This window comes from Pristis pectinata, chromosome 13 (assembly GCF_009764475.1).
Source record: "Pristis pectinata isolate sPriPec2 chromosome 13, sPriPec2.1.pri, whole genome shotgun sequence".
Classification (NCBI taxonomy): domain Eukaryota; kingdom Metazoa; phylum Chordata; class Chondrichthyes; order Rhinopristiformes; family Pristidae; genus Pristis; species Pristis pectinata.
In genome coordinates, this window is record NC_067417.1 from 42,628,901 (window position 1) to 42,653,212 (window position 24,312).

At 41.6% G+C, this 24,312-nt stretch overlaps 1 protein-coding gene across 2 annotated transcripts in view; it reads left to right on the top strand.

Annotated features, from left to right (window-relative positions):
- phaf1 (phagosome assembly factor 1) overlaps positions 1-21,874 on the top strand; it is a 70,905-nt gene extending 49,031 nt beyond the window's left edge. Inside the window, exons 9-16 of one of the 2 annotated variants that reach the window (XM_052028588.1) lie at positions 3,918-4,051; positions 4,497-4,580; positions 4,674-4,756; positions 11,647-11,690; positions 14,735-14,787; positions 17,342-17,400; positions 18,794-18,866; positions 19,883-21,873. In XM_052028588.1, the coding sequence (XP_051884548.1) occupies positions 3,918-4,051; positions 4,497-4,580; positions 4,674-4,756; positions 11,647-11,690; positions 14,735-14,787; positions 17,342-17,400; positions 18,794-18,866; positions 19,883-19,972 (620 nt within the window). In that variant the 3' untranslated portion in view covers positions 19,973-21,873. Of the gene's footprint in view, positions 1-3,917; positions 4,052-4,496; positions 4,581-4,673; positions 4,757-11,646; positions 11,691-14,734; positions 14,788-17,341; positions 17,406-18,793; positions 18,867-19,882 lie in introns of both variants that reach the window. The other variant, XM_052028589.1, reaches the window with a different exon arrangement.
- Positions 21,875-24,312: the final 2,438 nt, after the last annotated feature.

Below are 24,312 nucleotides of genomic sequence, written 5' to 3' on the forward strand. Positions count from 1 at the left end.
AGTGTAGATGCAAGACTTAATTTGCACCTCTGCCTTTGGAAGTATAAAAACACATCTCTCTTGTAGTCTTTAGCAAGTCTGGTGAGTCCAGATGCAAATCCACAAGCATGACATAGGCAGGATTTGGCATGGCTGTGACAGCTCCTGTGGTTATTTGGGAGGAAAGTGCAGGTGCTTTGGAGAAATGAAGTGAGGGATCCCTTTATCATGTTTGGAATTATACCCAAGTATGAATAACTGCATTCAGAAAAAGTAAGGAGAGAGACTTAAGAGAAAAAATAATACAAAGTATTTATACAGGTGGAAATACCAAGTTCAGTTACCCAAAAGGCAATGGTAATATATTGTATCCTTTTGAAGAATGTTTTTTAAAATGATGGTAGAATGGTTATAATAACTTGTGATGTGATGCTGAACCCCCTGAATTTGAAGTTCCAGGTCCAGACACTGAGTTGCCTTTCCTCTGACAGGATGACAGTGAAACACTTTGTCGTTGGTTCCTGTGTCCTTATGATTGAAGCAGGGATTGAGTTCTGAACAGCTTTTGTCTGATATGCATGAATGTTCTGGAAATGCAAGGGAAAAGTTGAGGACAAAAGAAATATTTTTGTGTGCTAACTCTTAATGTACTTCATAGGCTACCAGGGGACTTAAGATGTCCTAGGGTCATGAAAGATGCCATCTGAATGCATTTTTCCACTCACCCTCGTATCCCTCTGCATTAGCTGCTGCTCTAATTTTTTTTTCCCCTCATGCCCTGTACAGCAGATTACTCCAAATGTTTATTATTTTGATGCTTTCTTCCAGATCCATCTAAGTATTTAATGGCCTCTGCATCTTTCAATAATCGCTTTGTAGTGTTGGTGTGAGTTTATCAATTAATGTACAGCCATCATATTTTGTGTGCTTCACTGAACTGGCTTTTCGAGGCTGGAGAGCTGGTATTGCTCTTAAGGAAAAGAAATTAATTAGTGTACATTAAATATTGAATTGTTGGATAAATGCATATAATCATTGAAAGATTATCCCAACAGAAAAGCTTTTAATTTTCTGTAAAGTGGAAAATGACTTGAGTGACAATTCAGGAAAGTGATCCTTCAAAAGCAAATCCTGTTTCCTGTGAATTTGCACCTTGCCTATTTTGGTACACCTGTGTCTAGGTTGCCAAATGCCTTCCTGGTTTGCAATTGAATTCCACACAATATTGCTGGGATAGAATGCTATTGCTTATTCTGGAAGGAGGACGTATCTCCTTGCAGAGGGTCCCCAGAGTCCCAGGTCACATGATTTTCGTGACAATGTTGGCATGGTTACTAACTAATGGTTGCTGAGTGAGAGACCACAGAGTGCAGAAGATAGACTGGTGTGTATCAGCTTCTAAGCGTGTATTCCACATCAGTAGCCTTCGCTGCTGGGTTCCTTCTGGAATCGCATGTAGTGCTGGGTGTTCAGTAGTATATGTATCTTCAGGCTGGTTCATTAGAGGGGCTGCGAAAATGTTCACCCATCAGGTCTGTCTTCACTTAAGTAGAAATTCAGCATTCACTGTGCTTGCGTTTCCTGTTTCTATTTGCTGCTCTATTTTCCCAGGTTGAACTAAATAGAATATCCATTGGGGGTGGGATCACATTCCAAGCTTGCACCACTGCAGTTTCAGATTCAATGTCAACTTCCATCAAAATCTTAGTCAATCTTATTCCCACCTCAGTCAATCTTATTCCCGCCTCTGGGGAGGATCACTCCTGCCTCCAGGGAGGGTCGCTGCAGCTGCTGAGCCTGGTCAGGTTTCCGAGATTGATGAGAAACGACCCAGAAAAAGTGTGTTGGGTTCCATTCTGAAGTTTATACATGTTCAATTGCATCACACTGAAATAATCAGTGTTGCAGAATCTGATTTCTAGACCTACGTTTCTTTGCCAAAACAACATGGCATTTGCAAAGTTTATTAACCCACATGAGAAAGTTATCCATCAAAGCTATCACCAGGTCCCTTTCATTTTCCTCACATTTCAAAGTGCTAAGCTGACCCTGACTCTGAAAACTGAACATTAGCTCAGTCATGTTCACACAACAATTCCATTCATGTATTTTCTTCCTAATTTTTGTCAAAATAAGCCAAATCTCTGGCCTTGTATTTCTTATTTTCCCTCTTTAAAGTGTTGTCTATCCCACCAAAGTGATAGCCATCTCCACAAGTCTTTCTTCCTTTCATTCAAGCAAAAGCATAAGCTCTTATTTAGAGCTCCACATACACAAATTTGGGTGTATGTGACTTGATTAAATACTTCAACTACAACAATCAGTCAAGACAAAGTGTAGAAAGGATCCATCTGATTTTCTAAAATTATCTTTGCTAACCCATTCCTCATGGAAGATTATAGAGATTTAATTTCATTTTTTAGGCATTGCTGGCAAGGCCAGCATTTACTGCCCATTGGTGCTTCCACTTGCAAATGTAGCAGTGAGCCACCTTCCAGAACCACTGCTGTCCTTCTGGTGGAGGTACTTCCGCAATGTTGTTGGGGAGGGAGTTCCAGCATTTACAGCCAATGTTGCAGGAACAGCAGTACATTTCCAAGTAAGAATGGTGTGCAAAATGAAGAGGAACATATAAGTGATGGTGTTCCCATCTGCCGCTGCCCTTATCCTCTCGGTGGTGGAGGCTGTAGGTTGAGGAGGTGTGGTTAGAACAGCTAAGATGAGTGACTGCAGTGCATTTTGTCAATGGTTAACACCGCCACTATGTTGCACTAGCAGAGGGAATGAATGTTCAGCTGAATTTAAATTTCCAGAGCTGCGATGGTGGAATTTGAACTCATCCTTGGGTGTGACGTGTGGAGGAAGGAGACTATACAGGCACATTTGAAAATGTTATATTTTGGGCTTTGGGGAGGTAGATCAATATAGATTAGTGAGCACAGGCTGCTGCTGAGTAGGACTATAGGCGTCAGAGTTTTAGATGAACTGGTTTGTGGAGGTAGAAGGTGAGAAATGAGTCAGAGCAGCAGCAGTGTAGTCGGTCTTGATGTGACAAAGCAGAAATGAACATTTTATCTTTGTTATTCTGGGCACTGATACAGATTGCACATGCTCAATGATCGTTTTGGATCAGACCTTGTAATTTTGCACTGACCTTTGACCATCTGGTCCTGTCTGGCTTTGGCAACAAAGTTATTGAGGAGCTCCATAGCACATTTTAATTCCAATCTAGCGCATACCTCATAGAGCCTGTGATATATCCCATCCCCACACCCAACTATTTCTATGGTGAAGACCACTAATCTGTGGCTTGCATTGAAAAGATGAGAGGAATTACCAAATTTCCAAAGAATTAATGATGCCAATCACTTATTGAAACAGGATTTGATTTACTCAAATGCAATGTACTTGTGGGCCTGATTCTAAAAAGGTAGTTGCAGAATCTGATCTCTAAGCTATTGGTAAAGAATCCAGGAGTTACGTGTTTTTAAAAAAAAGGTAGAATTTATTTTGAGCCGTCCACTGATTTAACTGATGAACTCCAGAATTGTTAGAACATAGCACAAGGAATTGAATTCCATTTATACTACTACTTCCAATATTAGCACATGCTGTTAGACACAGCCTCTAAGATAGTTGGCGGGTCTCATTTTCTGCTAATGTTTATCTAAAGCTGGCATATTAATAGCCTGGTAGTGTATACCGTGGAGATACCCAATTTCCACTTGCCTTACCTTACCGAGGGATGTGTTATTTGAAAGCCATCTCATGATACATGATGTTGGTAAGTCAGCCTTCTTTGTAACAAAGCACTAACGTTTTATTAACTTGCTTGAATAATCATTGCATACTTGATTGAATAAACTCACTTGAATAAAGTGTGATGTGCTCCTTTTCTCCAGCGTGCTGACTCTAAGGTGCCTCTCTCCTGATTGCAGGTTGTGGCCCTGGCATACTGGCAGACACAAAAATGCATACATTTGAACGCTGTGTGTATTTTGGGGATTCCTGCCAGGATGTGCTGAGTGCTTTAGGATCTCCACACAAAGTTTTCTATAAGTCAGAGGACAAGGTAAGTTGAACTCTTCATTTATTCCCGACACCCAAGTATGTTAGGGAGTGCCATGTTATGGTCCATTATGTGACAGACTAAACTCTGAGGTGTAATCTATTTCTTGTTAATCTTACTCACTGATTGTTACTTCCAGTACAATTTGCTTTAAGCAGGTTATGCATGTTTCATGTTGTCCAGTTCCCATCTACTGTTTAACACCAGTGACCTTTCAATAGTGATTGCATCTTTCCATTCTGCTTAGCTTTACTTCATGTCATGAAGACCCCAACTGTGGACCCGGAGCACTGGGTGGCAACAGAAATACATGTCCTTACTGACTGTGAAATCTCTATGACACCGTTTGCCCAAATAGCTGGGTGCCTTGTATTAAAATAAGTTTAATTATCTGCTATTTCCATGCTCATTTTTGTGTTATTGATTATCCATGTGCTTCTTTCTACAGATGAAGATCCACTCTCCCTCCCCTCACAAGCAGGTCCCCTCCAAGTGCAATGACTACTTTTTCAACTACTTTACTCTAGGAGTGGTGCGTACCCACAGTTTCACTTATACCTGATAAATTGGTATTACACCATTCGCCTCAACAGATTTTATTTCTTTCTGTCTCTCTCTTTGGCAGGATGTCCTGTTTGATGCCACAACACATCAGGTGAAGAAATTTGTGCTTCATACCAACTACCCAGGTCATTACAACTTCAACATGTGAGTGTCAACCACAGCAGCAGACATTAGAGTTGGAATCAACGAACTGTACAGCAGAGATCACATCTCTTTTGGCTCTTTATACAGCAAGCCCTTCAATCCAGTTCCCCGTGTCTTCCCCCATAAACCTGCAGACTTGTGTGTTTTCAAATATTTATTCAATTCTCCTTTGAAAGCCAAAATTGAATCTGCATCCACAAAACTCTCAGGCAATGCATTCCTGCTCATAACTACATGCTGCAGAAGAAACAGAAGCAGGAGTAGGCTATTTGGCTCATAAGGAATGTGATGCTATTTAACATAATGGATTATGCAAGTCCATAGCTTCCTGAAAGTGGCAACATAAGTAGATGGGGTGGTAAATAAGGTGTGCGGCATACTTGCCTTCAACAGTCAGGGTGTTGAGTATAAAAGTCTGGCAGTCATGTTGCAATTATATAAAACTTTGGTTAGGCCACATTTGGAGTACTGTTTGCATTTCTGGTCGCTGTATTACAAGAAGGATGTTGCCTGGATTAGAGAGTATTAGCTATGAGGAGAGGTTGGACAAACCTGTATTGTTCTCTGGAGCGATGGAGGCTGAGGGGAGACCTGATAGAGGTTTATAAAATTATGAGAGGCATAGATTGGGTAGATAGTCAGAATCTTTTTCCCAGGGTAGAAATGTCAAATACTAGAGGGCATGCATTTAAGGTGAGAGAGGGAAAGTTTAAGGAAGATTTAGGAGGCAAGTTATTTTTTTATATACAGAGTGGTAGGTGCCAGGAATGTGCTGACAGGGGAAGTGGTAGAAGCGGATACAATAGTCTGCATTCAGACAGGAACAGGCAGGGAATGGAGGGATACAGACCACATGCAGGTTGATGGGATTTGTTTGGATTAGCATCTTGGTTGGCATAGACATCGTGGGCTGAAGGGCCTATTCCTGTGCTGTACTGCTCTATGTTCAATGGTGGCTAATTTTTTGCCTAAATCCTATCTTGCACTGACCCCATATTCTTTGATTCCTTTACTATCCAAATATTTCCCAATCACTGTCTTGAATATACAGAGCCTCCACAGCCTTCCAGGGTAGAAAATTCCAAACATTCATTAGCTACTGGGTGATGAAATTTCTTTTTGCCTCTGTCCTAAATGGGCCACCCCTTATTTTGAGACTGTGATCCCTGGTTCTGGACACTCCAGTCCAGTGGTACATCAACTTCATATTTATCCTTCAAGCCCTGTAGGAAGCTTTCCCACTTGCCACCTCTGGATCTTATGCCGACATTTTAAGTCTCCATCCACTGGTCCTTGACTCCTCAAATGGGAACAGTTTTTCTCTAAACATGTCAAGACATTGTACAGACTGTCAAGTCTCCTCCAAGCCTCTGTTCCAAGGAGAATAATGCCGAAACTTCACAACTGCAATCTGTCATCCCCAGAGCCATACTTTTCTGTGCTCACTCTAGGTCCTGAGTATGACCAGAACTGGATGTCATGGTCAGGCCAAATCAGTCTTCAAAAAAAGATTCAATATTATCTCCTTGCTTTTGTAGTCAATCTGTGCTGCAGAGAAGAATATAAGAAACAGAAACAGGCGTAGCCCGTTCGGCCCCCTGTGTGTACTTTGCTGTATCTCTGTTGATGAAGCCATGGATCCCATTTGCTTTATTAACCAATTTCTCAACCTGTCCCAAGGTCACAACATCGTGGGTGGAGACACAGATGTAATCACTAAAACTGTAAATAAGTCACCATTAACATGTAATTAACACAGTCACATTATTGTGTTAATATTTTTAATATATTAATCGTGTATGTCACCTGGTGATGGAGGTGGGGGACAGTGGTTGGGGAATACAGAAGGGTTACCAAAGAATGTAGGTAGCATCTGCCATGTTACTTCAGGCATCCTGCCCACCACTTAAACCCCCTCAATCCACTTTAAATAACAGACCACTTCTACTCACTGAGCAATTGCCCCCCACCGAGCAATGGATTTTCCCTCCCAATTCCACTGCCTTGGCAGCCTGCATTAAGCTTGAGTCGCTTTGCCAGCCTGCAACTGCGGGTAATGACAGTCATCTCCAGCTCTTGCTGCCTTACAATCTGCTGGCAGCAAGAACCCCAGCAAAAGAGAAGCACAGAAACGAGCAGTGAATGCAAGAGAGGTAGGGAGGAATGGAGGAGATGGTGAGAGGGAGGTTCAGAGGAGAGTGGGGATGAGCGGGGAAGATGGAGAATGAGGAAGGGGCATGGTGAGCGCCTTTTAAAAAAAAATGTTCCTGCAATAAATCCTTAATACTGCTTGGCATCAATGCTCCTCTACATGTTATACAACACTCAGACTTTAACAATGTTGTAATTATTGTTGGTTGTAATGTTACTGAATTGGTGTTTTGGTTGGCTTCCATGATAATATGAAATTTCAAGTACTATGTTGGAAAATAGTTTGGGAAGCCCTGGCAGTATTCAAACCATCTCTTAAGCTGCCAGTTGTTTTCTCAGTTTTGCATGCAAATCCTTGATTCTAATATGCTATAGTCAGATCCCCTCTCAGCACAGTGAAGTTTACTTTCTGGCAATTAATTTCTGCTCTGCTAGATTACTCCTTGCCATTTTTCATCTCTAATCTAGATGTGATACTCTGATCTCTGTTTCTTAAGAGTTACCCCATGGGCATTTGGTTCATCTCATTCCCCAGAACCTGTCCAAGCAAAGCAGGAGCATTTCAAATTTTCCTGAATGCACTCAGGAAATTCCTCCTCACAATTGGAGTAATTAAAGTTCTCCATTATCTCCTCAGTTCTTGCAATTCTTTGTAATTTCCCTGTAGGTTTGCTCTTCCTTCACCTCCCTATTATTTGCTGGCCTCTTGAAAGCCAGTAGAATGAAACATAGCTGTTATTTATTAACTCTAATGGGCTCTTAAACCATGAGGAGCATCCGCAATAATATTCTTTAATTAGTTCTGTCGAGGGCCCCAACTCCACTCCATCTTTCTTCCCCCTTTGCTTTCTTTCCTGAACACTGTGAACATTTAGAATCATATATTAATTGCACTACAGAAAGAGATATTTCCTGCAGTTTAAAAAATATCTGCAAAGTGTTTCTTCATTAGATATTTCCTTTTGCAGTCCAAACAAGAAAAAAATTGTTGGTTTTAACACACCAGCTGAAAAAATGTGTATGTGGAGTTTTGGGTGAAAGCAATATCAAGTTTGTTACTGGTGTTGGTTTATTATCGTCACTTGTACCGAGGTACAGTGAAAAACTTGTCTTATAAACCGATCTTACAGGTCAATTCATTACACAGTGCAGTTACATCGAGTTAGTACAGAGTGCGTTGATGTAGTACAGGTGAAAATAGTAACAGTACAGAGTAAAGTGTTACAGCTACAGAGAAAGTGCAGTGCAATAAGGTGCAAGGTCACAACAAGGTAGATCGTGAGGTCAGCTGAATAGTATTCATTGCCTACCTCCTGCCAAAAAAAGAGGTCATTTAAAAGAAGCAACTGAAGATTAATGACGACTCTGGGATTGTATCTCAATGCAGAACGTTTGCAGTTGCTGGATCGCTATCTGATATACTTGCTTGTAGGGTGCTTGCCTTTTGAAATTGAGCTATACTTTTTGTGATCTAAAATGAATGCTAAGGCTGGCTTTAATGTATCTTATGGAACTGTATCCAATTGCACTGTTGAGCAGACTCAGAGCATGCCCTTCCACTGGGAAAGCCATCTTTAATTGGAAAGAAACAAATTATTTTTAACTACTGTGCAGTGCAGATGAAAAGTTTGCTTTTTGAGTGCTGATGTGCCTATAGTTATTAGACACGTAACACTCAGGAGAATCGGGTGTCAATAGCTCAGTGGATAAATACACTGTGTGATTGGTCCTGTGCACATTAGAAAGATCGAAGTTCAACCATTGGCACATCATGTGAAAAGGTGGGGAAAAGCAGAGAGGATACTATGAGTTGATGGTGTTCTTGCTCCATATGGACCCTGCACTTCGGCTGTGAAGTGTCTCACAGTTGAACACTAAATAAAGGATGGTAACTTGAGCAGAGGACTCTTATTACCTTGGTTAAAGATCTCTTTTCTGACTGAGGTGAGTGTCCTATGCTTGAGCAGCATGGAAAACTAAATGTAATTTGGCTACATGTTATTTGTATTCTAATCAATGCAGGCGATCATCAGGGAGCCACAATCGTCTTTAAGCCACAAAAGGACAAGTTAATTATACAGCATTACAATGTACTGGCAGTAGCTTGTGTATTGTACCAGGTTCTGTTCAGATAGTCATTGGTCATTATGTATAATGTTTGAATTTTCAGAAATTAGTCCAATCAGTGGGATGGATTCTGGACAGCAAGCATCAGATTACTGTTTGCTCTTTGTTTTGTCCTTGTCAATTTTGTTGTACTGCAACTTGTCAATTCTCTTAAAGGAAAGCTGGGATTTAATCTTTTTAGGACCGCTGTTACATGGGTTGCAGGGCATTGAGTACAGCTGCTCCCTCTGTATTGTGTTTACATTAATGATTTTTGTGACTTAATATGAAGATGGTATTTTTATCCATGGTCTGAAGTGAGTCATGGTTTGTTTTTGTGGCTGTTTCTGCAGTCCTTGAAAATTGCTGAAGTACTTGAAAAGGTTTCCTTACTACTTCGGTGGTCCTTTGAAAATGATTTCTACTCAAGCTTTGTGGATTCTGAGGTAACTGATGAGGCCAGTGTGGGGCCCCCAGACCTCTTCCACAGATGGGGCGGGAAGTGCTGACAGTGAGTGGGTGGATAGTCTGTGCTGCCAAAATATGAACGTCCCAATGGTCCTTCTCCATCTTGAGCAGTCATAGTTTAAGGATTCTCAGGAATCAGTGGAGATATTGTAGTGCTTTCAGGAGGCTTGAGATTATCTTTGAATCCTTTCCTCTGTCTGCCTGTGACCGAACGGAATCATAACGTAATCAATTGGGGAAGTGTTGGGGCGATGATACAGCCTCGCTTGATACCATTCTGTGCCGAGATTTAATCTGTTATGAGTCCTGTTTCTTCCTGTGACCAAGCTCAGAATAGGTGGTCTGTTTAAGGTGTCTGGTGTGGAGCATGCAGACAACTAGTGAAGTCAACTGTGTGTAATTAGGACTTCAGTAATGGAGATGTGGGCCAGGGAGATGATGCTGACATTGATTCACTTATCTTTCCAATGGATTTAAAGGATTTTGCAGAGCCAGCGCTGGTGGTATTTCTCCATTGTCTTGAGGTGCCTGCAATAGGCAGCCCATGCCTCACCAACATAAAGGAAGGTAGGTCTCACTGCTGCCTGGTAGATTGAGATTTTGCCAGTTCAAGAACTTCAAGCACCCTTTCTCTCAATCACCCAACGGCTGTGCTAGTGCACTGAAGTGATGGTAAATTTTGCCACCGATATCTGCCTTCACTGAGAAGTGGCACCTCAGATCTGGGGAGTGGTCTATTTTTTCCAATGTCTTGTCACGAATCCTTATTGTCTGGGGACAGTGTTGTACGGTAGGGTTTTGTGTGAAATTCCTCCTCATGTACTTTGGTAAATAGGTAGGTTGGAGCTCTGTCTCTATCTGTGCATATGCAAGTGTCTTTGTACGGTAGCTGGGAGTGACCTTGGTTCTGGAGTGGAGGCAGCACGTTAAATATTCTCCCCATTGTCCAGTAGATTATCCCCACTCCAGCAGAAAGCTTTTTGGAAGTGAGGTGCAGTAAAGCAGTGAGAATCATTGGGGAAAGTGTTGGGGCAATGATACAGCCTCGCTTGATACCAGTCTGTGCCGAGATTTAATCTGTTATGAGTCCATTTGTTAAAATTGCACCTTGTTTGCAGGTGTAGGATGGGGACAAATTTTGAGGGAAGATGAATTTGAGAAGAATACTCCAAGGTCCTCTCAATTATGGAGTCAAAGCCTCTGAGGTTGAAGTTGGCCCTGTATTGTGGTTGGTGCTGCTCCCTGTGTTTCCCAAAGTTGTATCCCTGGTGGATGGAAGCCACACTGCAATTCAGAGCAACTCTTTAGCCACTGGGAGAAAGCAGTTGAGGAGGACTCTGGCGATTACTTTCCCTGTGACAGACAGTGGGGTGAACCCTCCATAGTTAATGCAGTCAAATTTGTCTCCTTTCCTGAAATGACCAATTAGCAGCATCTCTGACGGCCTTTGCCCATATCTGGGTGTGGGAAGGCATGTCAACGACGTAGAAGATTGAGGATTGATTAATTTGTGAAAGGTAACTAGAGATTAGAAGTAGAACTTTGCACTTCTGAAAATTGGAAATGGATCTGCAAGGTTATCCCCTCTGGTGACAGGGAAAGGTTTGAGATCTAGATAGCAAATATTTTGTGGATTTGAATTTGATCAGGCAATGAAGTCTTGACTCTTTACATGTACAGTATATTGTGTAGAATGGGATCTCTCATTCTATTGCTCTGTTGGTATTTAGAGTGACTATGTCACAGAGCGATACAGCACAGAAATAGGCCCTTTGGCCTACTAAGTCTGCACTGATGATCCATTTACATTAATCCCATTTTTTAAAATTCTCCCTACATTCCCAGTAACTCCCCACATATTCTACTTCTCACCTACACATTAGGGACGATTTACAGTGGTCAATTAACCTTTTGGGATGCGAGAGAAAACCAGAGCACCTGGAGGAAACCCAACGGCCACGCAGACAGAAGCAGAGTCTCTGCTGCTATGAGACTGCGGCTCGACTAGCTGCACCACTGTGCTGCTCTTTTAATCCACTCCACTGCATCCAGTTTTAGCATCTTTTCTCCCAAGTATTGGGTTGGCAGGGTGGAATCTCAGCTGCTCAGCAGAGTGGATAATTCCAACTATATAATTAACTACTTGTAATTTCTTTTTTTTCCAGATACCATCGCTGTGATTTCAAGATCCCACTGGCAGTTAAACGAGGTGAGTTCCCTTTCTGTGGGACAGCTGGGGGTGGCGGATTTTTAGCTTTCTTTTTGCCTTGGAAAGATGAAATTTCCAGAGAATGCAAAACAGATGTTCCAGGAAGAAATTATTGCAGCCCTATGATTAAATGAACTGCTTGGTGTGGCATCGCTCCTAAATGATGAGGCAATGGGAACAGTTGTTAAGAGATAAAAAGATCAACAAAACAATTGAGCAGTTACTATTCCGATTTTTCAAATACATACATTTGCTTTAGAATATAATTATAGTACATAGTGGTATAATCTATTTGGCAGTCAAATGCTCTGTCCAACTAACAGAATTGTTTACGGATCTAAAGTGTATCCTGTTCCTCTCACTTCCTCTATTAGCCACGTTGCAGGTCAAAGTGTAGATGAGAGGAACTCTAACTTGAAGTAACTCTGGTAGTTACTTAGTTGTGAAAGTACAGTTCATCAACAATTATGTTATATGCATTTGTATTGAGCTTTCACCTAGGAAAACATCCTGTGGCAATTTATAGAAACATTAATAGAAGTTAATTGTGCGCCTGAATGGGTGGTCATAATCTTGCTACAAGATGGAATTTTGAGGAGGAAGGCATAGAGATGTTTGGGGAAGGAATTTCTTAACTTGGTTCCAAATTAGCTGAAGGCATGTTAATCAGTGGTGGTCTGGAGGAAGTTTAGGATGCAGAAGAACTAGAAGAAATCAAAAATCCTGCTTGGTTGTTGGGGTGGGTGGTGCTAGTTGGGGAGAGACCAAGATTTGAGAATTTTAAATTCATTTGTTGCTTTTTTGGAAACCAATCAATGTAGGTTAAAGTGTGCAAGGTAGGGGTGGGTGATGATTAATTTATCAAATTTCACAAATACTGGTTCTCTCCCCCTGGAATTTATTTACATCAGATCGATATGCTGAAAGTTTTACAAAAAAAAAATGGGCATGTCATTTCACATTTCACTGTCTCAAGCTAGGACAGACAAGGATGAGCTGTGGGATCTCTTGCAATGAATGCAGTCTTTTTGATTAAAACAATCAATTGAGGTTTACCTGTCCCAATGGTTTTATTGAGAATTGGCAAGAGGAACCCAACTATTGGGAAATTATCTCAAATTCTATTAAAACCTAGGTGTTAACCATTCTAATAATTGAAGTTACCCGGTTACAATACAGTCCAACTGTGACTCTCCTCCACCCATGAAATTTGATGCATTAGGCTTTGTGGATGTCTTCTTTGGGTGGGGGATTAATTAACTCGTAGCAGGTTTCATTAAAAGCGGCACTTGTAGTGATGCTAGGTCTCTGTCAGAGCACCATCATTTGTAGACCTAAGACTTGAAATATTTAGTGTGGTATGGTGACCTCTGTCACAGGACCTCTCTGCTGAGCCCATTTGACTATCTCATTTTAAAAGGTAAAAGGAATTGGGAAGTTCTCTCATATTCTGTTAAAACCCAGGTGTTAAGCACGAATAATTAAAGTTTCCCAGTTACAATACTGTCCAATTATGACTGTCCTCTGCCATTGTCAAGAACAATTTAAATGGCTACCCATTAATTGTATTAATCCTGTTCCCTTGTTTTTGAGTCCAGTAGTATTCCATTGATGTACTCAAAACTACAGACCAGTTTGTAGGAAAGACATTGTGACAGTGCCACCTCAGCTATTCAATTAGCTGGGGATATTGGAGCAATGTGCCCCATTAAAATGTTCACTTTGGAACAGTTTGGTTAAAGTGTCAGCAGTTACTATCATGATTTCTTCATGACATCAGGTCTGGGATGCAGCAGAGATTTTCTAAATGAACTTACTGAATGTGTTCACAACCAAAAATGATAGATACAAGTTGCCCATCCTCTACATTTTCCACAGGAAATCAACCACCTTTGGTTTCAAACTGACCAAAACTTCCGTACACTAGTTAGAGGTGACCTATTTTGTCCATGTTAGATCAGAAGGATTCAGTGGCTTAAATGTTATTGGGCTCCTTTGTACCTTCACAACCAAAAAAGATCCTGATAAACATGAAACAGCACTGATGTTATTGGTAGAGTTTCAGGTATCATCATCTTAGGTGCACTCTTGGCATCAAGAATGACTTGGTTCCACTCTAGTTGTCTGGGATCTGAGGTGACTGTTGAAGTTAATGTGGGAAGTGCATTGTGGGGAAGGTGGTGTTTAAAAGGATGGGTAGCACAAGGAATTGCTCTCCTTCCACTGTTTGTGCAGGGCTTCAGTGTGCGTCTGATTCATGGCCTGAAGGTTCTGAATATCATTCCAAATGCTGCTCCTCCTGTCCGAGCATTCATGGGCCAAGAATTCCCAGGAGACAGACTTTTAACACAATTAACACTTTTAGAACATCCTTGAATCGGGTCCTCTCCATCTTGTAATCACTTCCCAAGACAGAGCTCTGACGATAGTGTTGGCTTCTGGAGTCTAGTGTTGTGCATGCAAATGACCTACCCTGCCCAACAGAATGGCCTGGGTGTAATTAGAACCTCTGCCTGGGAGAGGATGTTTCATCCATGTTTATCTTTTGGTCCACTGTACAGTTTCTTTGTAGCTGAGATTATGGGTGTCAAAAATGATCTCACATTTCTGCAGCTTTCCAGTTGGAAAAGCTTTGCTGGAGCTTGAGTCATACAGCACAGAAACGGGCCCTTCAAGTCCATGCCAACCATCATTTACACTAATCCCATTCTCCCGCTTTCCCTATTTGCTTCCTCCCCCGAGATTCTACCACTCACGTACACACCAAAGGCATTTTAAGGTGCTTATTTAACCCACCAACCTCCACGTTTGAGGTGTGGGAGGCAACCAGAGTCCCCAGACGGGGAGGGGGGTGGGTGATGTGGGTGGGGGAGCACAGGTGGGGAGCTTGTGGTCACAGGGAAGGAAGTACAAACTCCATAAACAGTACTGGAGGCGAGGACCAAATTAGAACTGAACAATTTGACCAAATACAACTAAGTAGAAATTGAAATAGTTTTTTTGTCAATTCTCCCACTTACTGATGATTTGGGTTTTATTAACAGATGAAAGCACTGAAGCACACTCACAGCAGTGTATCGTCACCACATACAGCAAGGTGAGCCGTCATAATTGCAATGACTGAATAATTCAATGTACCCCAATACTTTCAGACACATTCTCCTGTATTCCACCAGTATCTGGATGACAACCTGTTTCATCTAAATGCCATTGTTTTTATGCATGATATTTTATAATTGATTTTAGCATCTTCAACCTGCATGATTGAACAAATGGAAAGTATGTTAGCTCTATTTTTAACTAGAAAACTGATCTGGCACCAAACCAGTGCAGGGCTGTTTAAGAGTGGATCCCATAAGAGAGCAGCATGCAAGTGCTTCAAGCTTCTGTTTGAAGGTTCCTTCAAGTGTATGACACACTCCTCTACCAACTTCTCAAAGACTTTCAGATGCCCAGCAAACTACTCCCATTGGAAAAAAATGAGTATAATTTGAGGGATCATGTGCTGGTAAATCACCAGGTGCAGGAAAGCTTGAGAAATATGGCAGTAGTCTGAATCATGATTCCCTTTCAGATCCCACAGGGACCCAATTGAAAAGCTATAGATTTGCAATCCAGGATGTTGTTACAAATTCAAAGATTAATGAGATTTATAGACTCCAGACTTCCTTTATGAAAGCTGCTCAGGATAGCTATAGCTTGGTACTTAATAAAGTGTAAATGCACAGCATTATTAGAAGTTCAGTTGAAAGGCTATAAAAATGTTAAAAAAGCAATACTAATGCAGTTAAAGGCTCTTTATAAGTTGGGACATGTAATTGTGATAAAATAAAGACATGTATATCATATCTCAAATGTTGTATCTCCAGAAAGCTGACAAGGTAGGACAGATAATAACTACTTTGCCTTGAATCCAAATATTTTTATACATAAACTGAATTGTGGTTGCTTACTGCAAAAAAACTTCAGTTGTGTGTAATTTCTTAATTCACATAAAAACTTCACTTCATTTTTTCAGGTCTTCCCTCTTTCCCCCATTGCTTTCCCCACCCACCACAGTCTATTTTATCCTACTTAACATACAGGGCAAAACGGTCATTTGATTTGCATCTCCTCCACCACCTTAATCATTCATTCTCTCCACCACTGAGGTACTGTGGCTGCAATATGTGTTACAAGATGCACAGCAGCAACCTACCACGGTTTCTTGGTCATCTTCCAACTTTCAGTACCTTGCAGGGTAAGAACACATTTGCCATCAAGTTCTCCAAGACCCATAGCATTCCAACTGTGGAGTGGCCATTATCATTAAATCAAAAATCTTCAAATTCCCTACTCAAGTCAAAACATTCATTTATTACGATATGATTCTGATCCAATCAATATGTTCAAGAAAACTGTTTCATTTCAAAATCAGTAGCAAGTACAAAGTTTACACCATTCAAATAAACGCAGTCCTATTGCATTTTGCTGTTCCTGGCAACACCAAGTGTACGAGTCTTCATTAGTCCTTGGCCACCACTCAGGTGAGACCATAGTTTGAAGCAAAGTCTGCTCAATCCAGGAAACAAACAGATCTCAAAAGAAAACAAAAGAATGTTCTCACATCCCTTCTGCTGTTCCATAGCCCTGGTAACAGTAAATGTTGGTGCATCATCTCAGTTTTAGACCTCGGCACCACTTCTAACTCCAGACAAAAGAAGCTCTTTCTAGTACTGGAAAATCTCCTTCTCTACACATGATCAAACAACTTTCTGTCATGTCCTTCCCATCACATCACAAATTACTATAGCACTCAAGCTTTAATTAAGCTTGTTAACGCATTAATCATTACCACACTGTGTAACTTTGAACATTATTAGTTCTACATGTCACAAAACATTAATAAATTAAGTAGAATGTATAATATCACTCCTTAAACCAATTAAAAAGTTCTTGTTACACCTCATGAGGGTGCCTTCAAATCATTAATTGCAAGACTGAATGCAGCAGTTCACTTCCTTTTTCTTGAAGGTAAATAAATTGACCCACCCCCCCTGCTCAAAATGTTAATGTTTATAAAACTGAAGATTAACTCTCAGTAAAATGTAACCCCTTCACATTGTAAGATTGGGACTCAGAGTAACACTTTATATTATCCCATTGCTTTTAAGAGTTGAAGTTTGGTTCCTTTCCATCAGCTATTTTCAGCACTTTTAAGAGTTGATTCTTAAACTTTCTTTTTTTATTGTATGTCATGAAGTAAATGTTGAACTGTTTGTGGAAGCAGTTGGCAATGACACTGATTTTTGTCATGGAGGTCCCCATAAGCTTGGATTCAGCTCGCTCCTAAACTTTACTGGGGGTTCCCCCTGCTCACACCCGACAGATCAACTCCAACTTCCTCATGTGAATGGAGTACAAGTTTACCACAAGGATGCTTGAACTAGCCTAGGTCAGCCTCTGACCATTGATACCAATGCTGCCTGCAAACTAATGGCAAAGGGAAATGCAGAAAGTTGAGTTGTGTTGTTCTCATTTGCAAGCTTAACCCTACTTATACCATTGCCCAAGCTAGGCAGGACCCATGAGATCTGCTGGTGATACATAACTCTCTGATTTTATTGGTGAGCTGCTAATCAGTGCTGATACCTGTTTTACATTTTTTTCAGTGGGATGCAATTCAGGAGCTGCTTGGACACCCCATGGAGAAGCCAGTGGTCCTTCATAGGTATGGTATGTGTATTTGAGCAGGAAATGTACTAGTAAGAAGGTAGGGTTGGAGTCAGTGAGGAAGAGCTGTAGGTAACACAAGAACTGAGGAACAAGATTGAAATGTATTAGACTTTCCAACTGAGTCAGACTTCTTACTACATATATCCATTCTAAAAATGCTTTGACTTGCAAGGCAAGCTTAAAAGAAGGGACTAGAAATTGCTTTAGTGCATTTTAATAATGTTAAGACAATTTTGTGGGTCTCCTTACTACTAATTGTGAAAGTCACATAAAAAAAGTTCTTTAATTGTGACGTTTACAAACTGGAATGTGGTGACTCCATGCTAAAATGAGAATTGTCAGGTTTAAACCTGTGTCTTGTATAGATCTATGCAAGTTCTCACAGCTTCCAGAATTGAGTCGAGCAGGTTCCATCTCTGCAGCTGGCTCTTAAAGATAAAAGATGATGATAAAAGCAACTCTCTTCCAACTACAGTGGAATTGGTGCTATTGAATGAATGGATGCTCCGGTGATGGGAGTGGGGTGGGAGAGTGCTCCCAGAGGAATTGGGACAGGGTGGTGAAGATCAGTACCTGCAGGAGGCAGGCATGTTCTCTCTTTGTTCATGAGGGGAGTGGGGACCCTCCAGGAGTACAGCTAGGTGCTTCTGGTAGGATGTTGTCACTGAAATATCTGTGAGGACACGAGTGCACTTTATCTGCACTTTCGGGAATTCCACCAGCCAGACAAAAGCCTTTGCATGTAGGAAAGTAGATTAAGTCTCCTCTACTTGAGTATAGTGTTTGAGTGATCTCCCTAATGGAGCAGTTAGCAGCAACCTGAGAGATTTGGCAGAGATTAGTGGCTGCAGCCTGGAATAATCCTGAGGTAGGTAGCTGAGAGTGACTAACTTCAACCTCCAAAGCAGCCAGGCACACTTGGGACGTCGCATCTGAGTTTGCAGGAGGTCACAGTCATTGGAGTTTTATGCCAGGTAAAAATTGCTAAGACAAATGAAAGTCCTACCGAAAGGTCAGGAGTCAAATTTACTTGTATGCACAATATTGCTCTGCCCTTGGTTAAGCCAATATTCAACAGTGGAACACTTTTTTGAAGCTGTGCAAACTATTTTTAGGCCGAATTGCTTCACATGGATACCAAAATCAGCAGTGTCCTGGAGAACTTTGCTGGTCTAGCAGTACTTCTGATTGCAAATCTTTGTAAATTTGCCACCTTACTTTCATTGAGCAAAGATGCATGAATTTTTAACCTGTACATGGAAGCGTGTAGTGAAGGCATCAAGCTTGTGTAGAAGGGTAGTGGGGATCCCTTTACTGGATAGTGTGGCGTTGTTTCTCCATCATTGTGTTATGTTAGCTGACTTATTTTTACTTCTTTCCTGGTGCAGATCCTCTTCAGCAAACAACACAAACCCTTTTGGGTCAACTTTCTGCTTTGGACTGCAGCGCATGATATTTGAGGTAAGATACGCTAGTCCCGGTACTTTCAGGTTAGAGAATAGGAAATTAGCCCACCTTCTCTTCCCTGTGTATGTGTGGATATTGTGTGCAGACAAGGTGAGGCCCAGGAAGTGTATTCCTCACAGCCAGCAAAAAGAAACAGGAAGACCTCGCAAAACAAAGGACTGCAGATGCTGGAATATCTAGATGATGCTGGAGGAACTCAGCAGGCCAGGCAGCATCCGTGGAGAAAAGCAGGCAGTCAATGTTTCGGGTCAGGACCCTTCTTCTGGACTGAAGATAGGAAAAGGGGAAGCCCAATATATAGGAGGGGAAAGCAGAGCAGTGATTGGACAAAAGAGGGGAGGTGGGTGGGCACAGGGTGGTGATAGGTAGCTGCAGGTAAGAGTTGGTGATAGGCAGGTACGGGGGGAGGAGGGGAGAGCAGATCCACCGGGGGATGGGTCAAAGGTAAGGAGAGAAAGGGGGGGAAAAAAAGAGGAACTCGGCAGGTTGAGCAGCATCTGTAGATGAGCAGGTGTGAGACAGAGAAGGGTGGAATTGGGAGACAGAGGTCGATGGGTGATAGGTGGAAGCAGACAAGGGGAGGAAGATGGAGCTAGGTGGGGGGAGAGGAGGGTGATTGGGGGGGGGTGGGGAAACAACACAAAGGCTGCAAGTGCTGGAATCTGAAAAGCAAAGAAGAGATAATCTGCAGTCTCTTGTGTCTTCCTTACAGCCAAGTTGCCTATCAGAACTCTCCACGATGTAATGTGTTTCTCAAGTGCCAGCTGCCCATTGGCATTGGATGAAGTGGCTATTGTTCCATTGTGGAGAGTTCTAAAAGGCTCCCTGGCTGTAAGTAATGTGCCTTCTGAACCTCATCCTGTCTGCGCACAATATCCACACATACCATCAGTTTGGGGAGAAACTCACAAGATGCCAAAGTTGGGTATGCATGTGATAGTGCTACATAACTTTACTACATATTTTAAAGGTGTTTCGGATCATGAAGTGTTCTTGTGTCTCCTTTACAGGTCATGCAGAACAATCACATAGCGTCAGTAACGCTGTATGGCCCTCCCAGGCCCAACAGCCAATCTCAAAACACAGAGCTGATCCAGTGAGCCTCTGCCTCATTTGAACCAACCAGGACGCTACCGGTTCAGTACAGTGTGCCTTGGTTTGCTGTCACCATTGTACAGAACAGCACGATCTGATCCACGCCAGCCTTGGCCACACGTGGATGGGGGAGGGTTTCAGTTTGTCACCGACCTCATCGCTGGCGATGGGCCCCTGGCGATGGGGTACGTAGCTCCATGCTTGCATCATGCCAATTCCTCTCTTCAGACGTACACCACAGACCAACACGGCCCAGTCCTGTCCTGCGTCTGTCAAGGATGAGGAGACGGGCAGTGGAGCTGCAGACACAAGAAGCACAAGTTGTTGAGCCTCAAGGGCAGTGTTTCAGGTTTCTGTTAATAGGTGTTACTGTTTGGTGTGATACTCCATACACTCATATTTCTGTGTCCGAGCACAGTATGCAGAGACAGAAGTTTGTTCGTGAGTTCAGCCACAGCCTATCTCTGTAGCTTAGACAGTAGCTTGTTTTATAGAAATTGTTATATCATTGCACTACATACACTTTAATTACTTGATTAATGTGTTTTATTCACTGAGGAGTGTCAGGGTATAGTGCCAGCTAATTGGGTGAGACTGGGGTGTGGAGAGGAGTCCAGTCCATGCACACAGCCGGTCCCGCTGCTCGGTGGAGAAGTGGTGATTTATTCACTTCACCACTCAATCGAATCGAAATGCAATCCTCTGCCATTTCTTGAATTGCATGTTATTAATTTGATGCCAAAGACATATCTTCGACACGCTTGGTTTCATCGTCTCTCAGCGCTATTTCACAAGATGGAACTGCACACCCCAGCATCAGTGCTGGCCTTTGGCTGATTTTGTCGGCCTACGGGAGAGATTGCATGCTACACATGCTCAGTGTGGAGATTCCTGCTGTTCACAGTATTCTTGAGAAGTCCGTTCATTCGTAGGAAGATGTGAAGGTACTCGGGCTGTTCCCATGTCAAAATAGTGAATGCTTTCCTTTTTTTTTAATTAACTAAATCTCTTGGCCATGACACATTTTTACATCACATGTTGTAGCAACTTGTAATAAATAGACAAATTTTGTGTGTTTACACTGTGTGTACAAATCTGTAAATAATACATTTTGTAATTTTAACAAAATGTACAGGGAGTGCCTGTATAGTCTAATGCTGAACAATGAGAAGGACGTATTTTGAATTGTAATCAATGTTTTGACTCTGGACCAGTAGCAGGGATGTGTGATGTGTGTTTTGGTGATACTTCACATTCTGTCTTCCTGTGTGAACTGTGAGATTCCAGACTGTTATCCCCAATACACATGGATGTTTTTCAAAGACTATTGTTACAGTTTACTTTCAAAGCTATTGCTGTTCTCTTGTAGCTGTTGATTCTTAACTAAACTGCTGAGTTTAGTGCTGTTTCCTGTGCTCTTTGCTTACCATGGGAACTATATGTGCCTCTTCATTCACTTTTTCTGCACCGTCCTGACTTTTCTTTTAAAAAGAAATTACAAAATGCTTGTGGGGAAGGGGAAAGATGCACATAAAGAGCATGTATTCTGCAACACAAATAAAACAGACTCCAATTCCCTGTTTGTGACAATTTGAGTTGGCTGGTTCTTTTTTGAGAGTGCGGAGAAGAGCCCGTCAATGGATAATGGTCACATTTAGCAGAGCTCACACAGTTGGGTACCATATGTGGTGGCTTTATGTACAGAGGCTAATTTGTATGTGAATTTATCCCAACCTATCATTCTTACATGGTTAAAATGCTTACCAGAGCCATCACATCACTCACAGCGCTACTCTCGATGGAGCGGGTACACGTCGCAACAACCTTCAAGAGCATTTTTGCTTAGTAAGAGATATTTACAATGCATTTGAATAAACATTAGCCATCAAGCATGGCATCTGTTTCAAGTTCACCCCATTGATGGTTTCTCCATTCACTTGTCGTCTAGAGACTTTTGAATTTTCAGTGTGTTTGATATATGTCAATCAGAATGAACGAATAGAAGGTGTGGGTGGCTGAGTTTTGGAGTTTATGGAGAGATGAAGATTGGAAGCTGGCACAGAGGTAACTGGGAAAGTCGAGTACAGAGCTGCATAGAGCGTAATTATGGGGTTCGGCATCGATGGAGCAATGTAAGATTGGAGATGGACAGTTGGTAATGGATGGAAAATGGATCTTGAAGCTTAGTTCTGCATTAAACAGACGATTTTGTATTGCTTGATTCCAACCTACAATTGACATTTGACAAGGGTTGAAAATGAAGATTAATCCAGTTAGAGAATATTGTGGCTTATTCCTAACTTGCAGCCAGTCAGACAAACTTTAAAAAAAAAGGTTATTAACAAAGAATGCAGAAAAACTGAGCATATAAAAGGTAGTTAAAAATCATACCAGTGAATTTTGTGATTGACTTAGCTGTCCTCCAAAATGGCATTGATAGTGTTCGGTTGTTTCAACTAGTAGCAGTAAGGGTAAAACCAAACAGAGGGTATAGCATTAACCTGTTCACCAGATTCTAACACAGCAAAGGCTCATCGACTTTGCAAAGTCCTCCTCACAAGCATCTGGAGACTAATATCTAAGTTGGAAGAGGTGTCCTACAGGCAAGTCAACCAACAGCTTGTCATAGATATAGTCCCAAAATCATATACAACAGCTTTCCAGCCTTGCTCTCTGGCATGATTCTTCCAGCACAGTCCTCGAGTACGTTGCGTCCCAGCAGCAGACAGACCTTCCCAAGTTGGTAGCAGGCAGGAGAGAGCCACCCTGCCAGTTTCAAAATTGATTCCAGACCCAATGATGTCTCATGACATCAGGTTTTCTTGCCCATGTTTGACCTTTTGATCACCATCGACCTTTTGATCCTTCAGGAAGCATGGCTGAGAAATGTGTCAAATGCAGAGGAGAGTTGGTAGTGGGTTGGCTCTGGAATGGCAGTCAATATGCTTAGCCATGTTGATGCACATTTATATTAGAAGAATGACAAAGCTAGAATTGATAAGGTTTCATGGTGTAAAGCATGAAATCAGGATCTATCTTGAAGCACAACCTGAAGATCTCCCAAAATAAGCCAACATGCCCTCAAAATGGTGTTGATCTGTAATTATATTGTCACCGTACACATAATTTGAACCACCTGTTCTCACCTTCCCTATCCATTACTGATTTTATCCACCAGAAGACTAAATGCAGATTAGTCCTGATGAGATTTGATTTCTGGCACTCAAGCTATCTATTGAATGTTTTACAATACCATTTCACACAGATCATTGGTGATCTTTCAGTGGGGGAAGAAAACTTCAGTTGTGTTTGAGAGTTTGGATAAAGCCACACTGTGACACTGTTTAGCATTGCTATCGGGTCATCTGATGCTGGCTGTCCCAAAGCAACAAACCGAGTTCTCTAATTCTCCATTGGCAGTGCCCATCTTGCCCAGATTATATGCTCTGCATTCATATTTCTAATTTGCTCCTTTCTTCCTCATTCCATTTTAGGGGGAGGTGAGGAGTGGATATGATTCATTAAATCCTGTAGTCCAGCCATGGAATTCACTAACACTGGGTATGAATTAAGGAAATGTGTAGTTCTGGAACAGAAGCTGTTGTATAATAGTGGACCACTTTAATAAAAGGGTTGTCAACTGATCAAAGTTATTTATTCAACAAAAGCAAATTGCTGCAGATGCTGTAAAGCTAAGTTACAAGCATAAAAATTGCAAATACTCCTCAGGGCAGCTGCATCTGTTGGGATGCCGTGGAAAGCCCCAAGCACTTGCTTAACCTGTTACATTTCTATTATCATCACTTCTATCAAAATGTCATCAATCTGAAATGTTAGCTGTTTCTTTCTCTGCAGTTACTCCCTAATCTGAACATTTCCAACATTTTATGTTTAGTAATTCATTGTCTAATCTAAGGAGCAGAAATAGCCCAACAGCCCTTCAAATTGCTGCCATCCAGTAGGTCATGGCTGATCCGGAGTCTCACATTCACTTTGCTCATTGTTCCTCGCCCTCTAGTTCCAACATTGTCTCATGGTCTCAGTCTCAGCTTTAAATATAGTCATTGACTGAGCATCCATAGCCCTCCAGGTCAGCAAAAAAAATTGACATAAGCCTGACATAAAGCAACTGGGATACTACTTTCCTTCTAAACTAATTACAGTTGAGACAATGAATAATTAGTGCAACCAATTTTTTTATATACAGTGGTATGCAAAAGTTTGGGCACCACTGGTCGAAATTTCTGTTACTGTGAATAGCTAAGTGAGTAAAAGATGAGCTGATTTCCAAAAGGCCTAAATTTAAAGATGACACATTTCTTTAATATTTTAAGCAAGATTACTT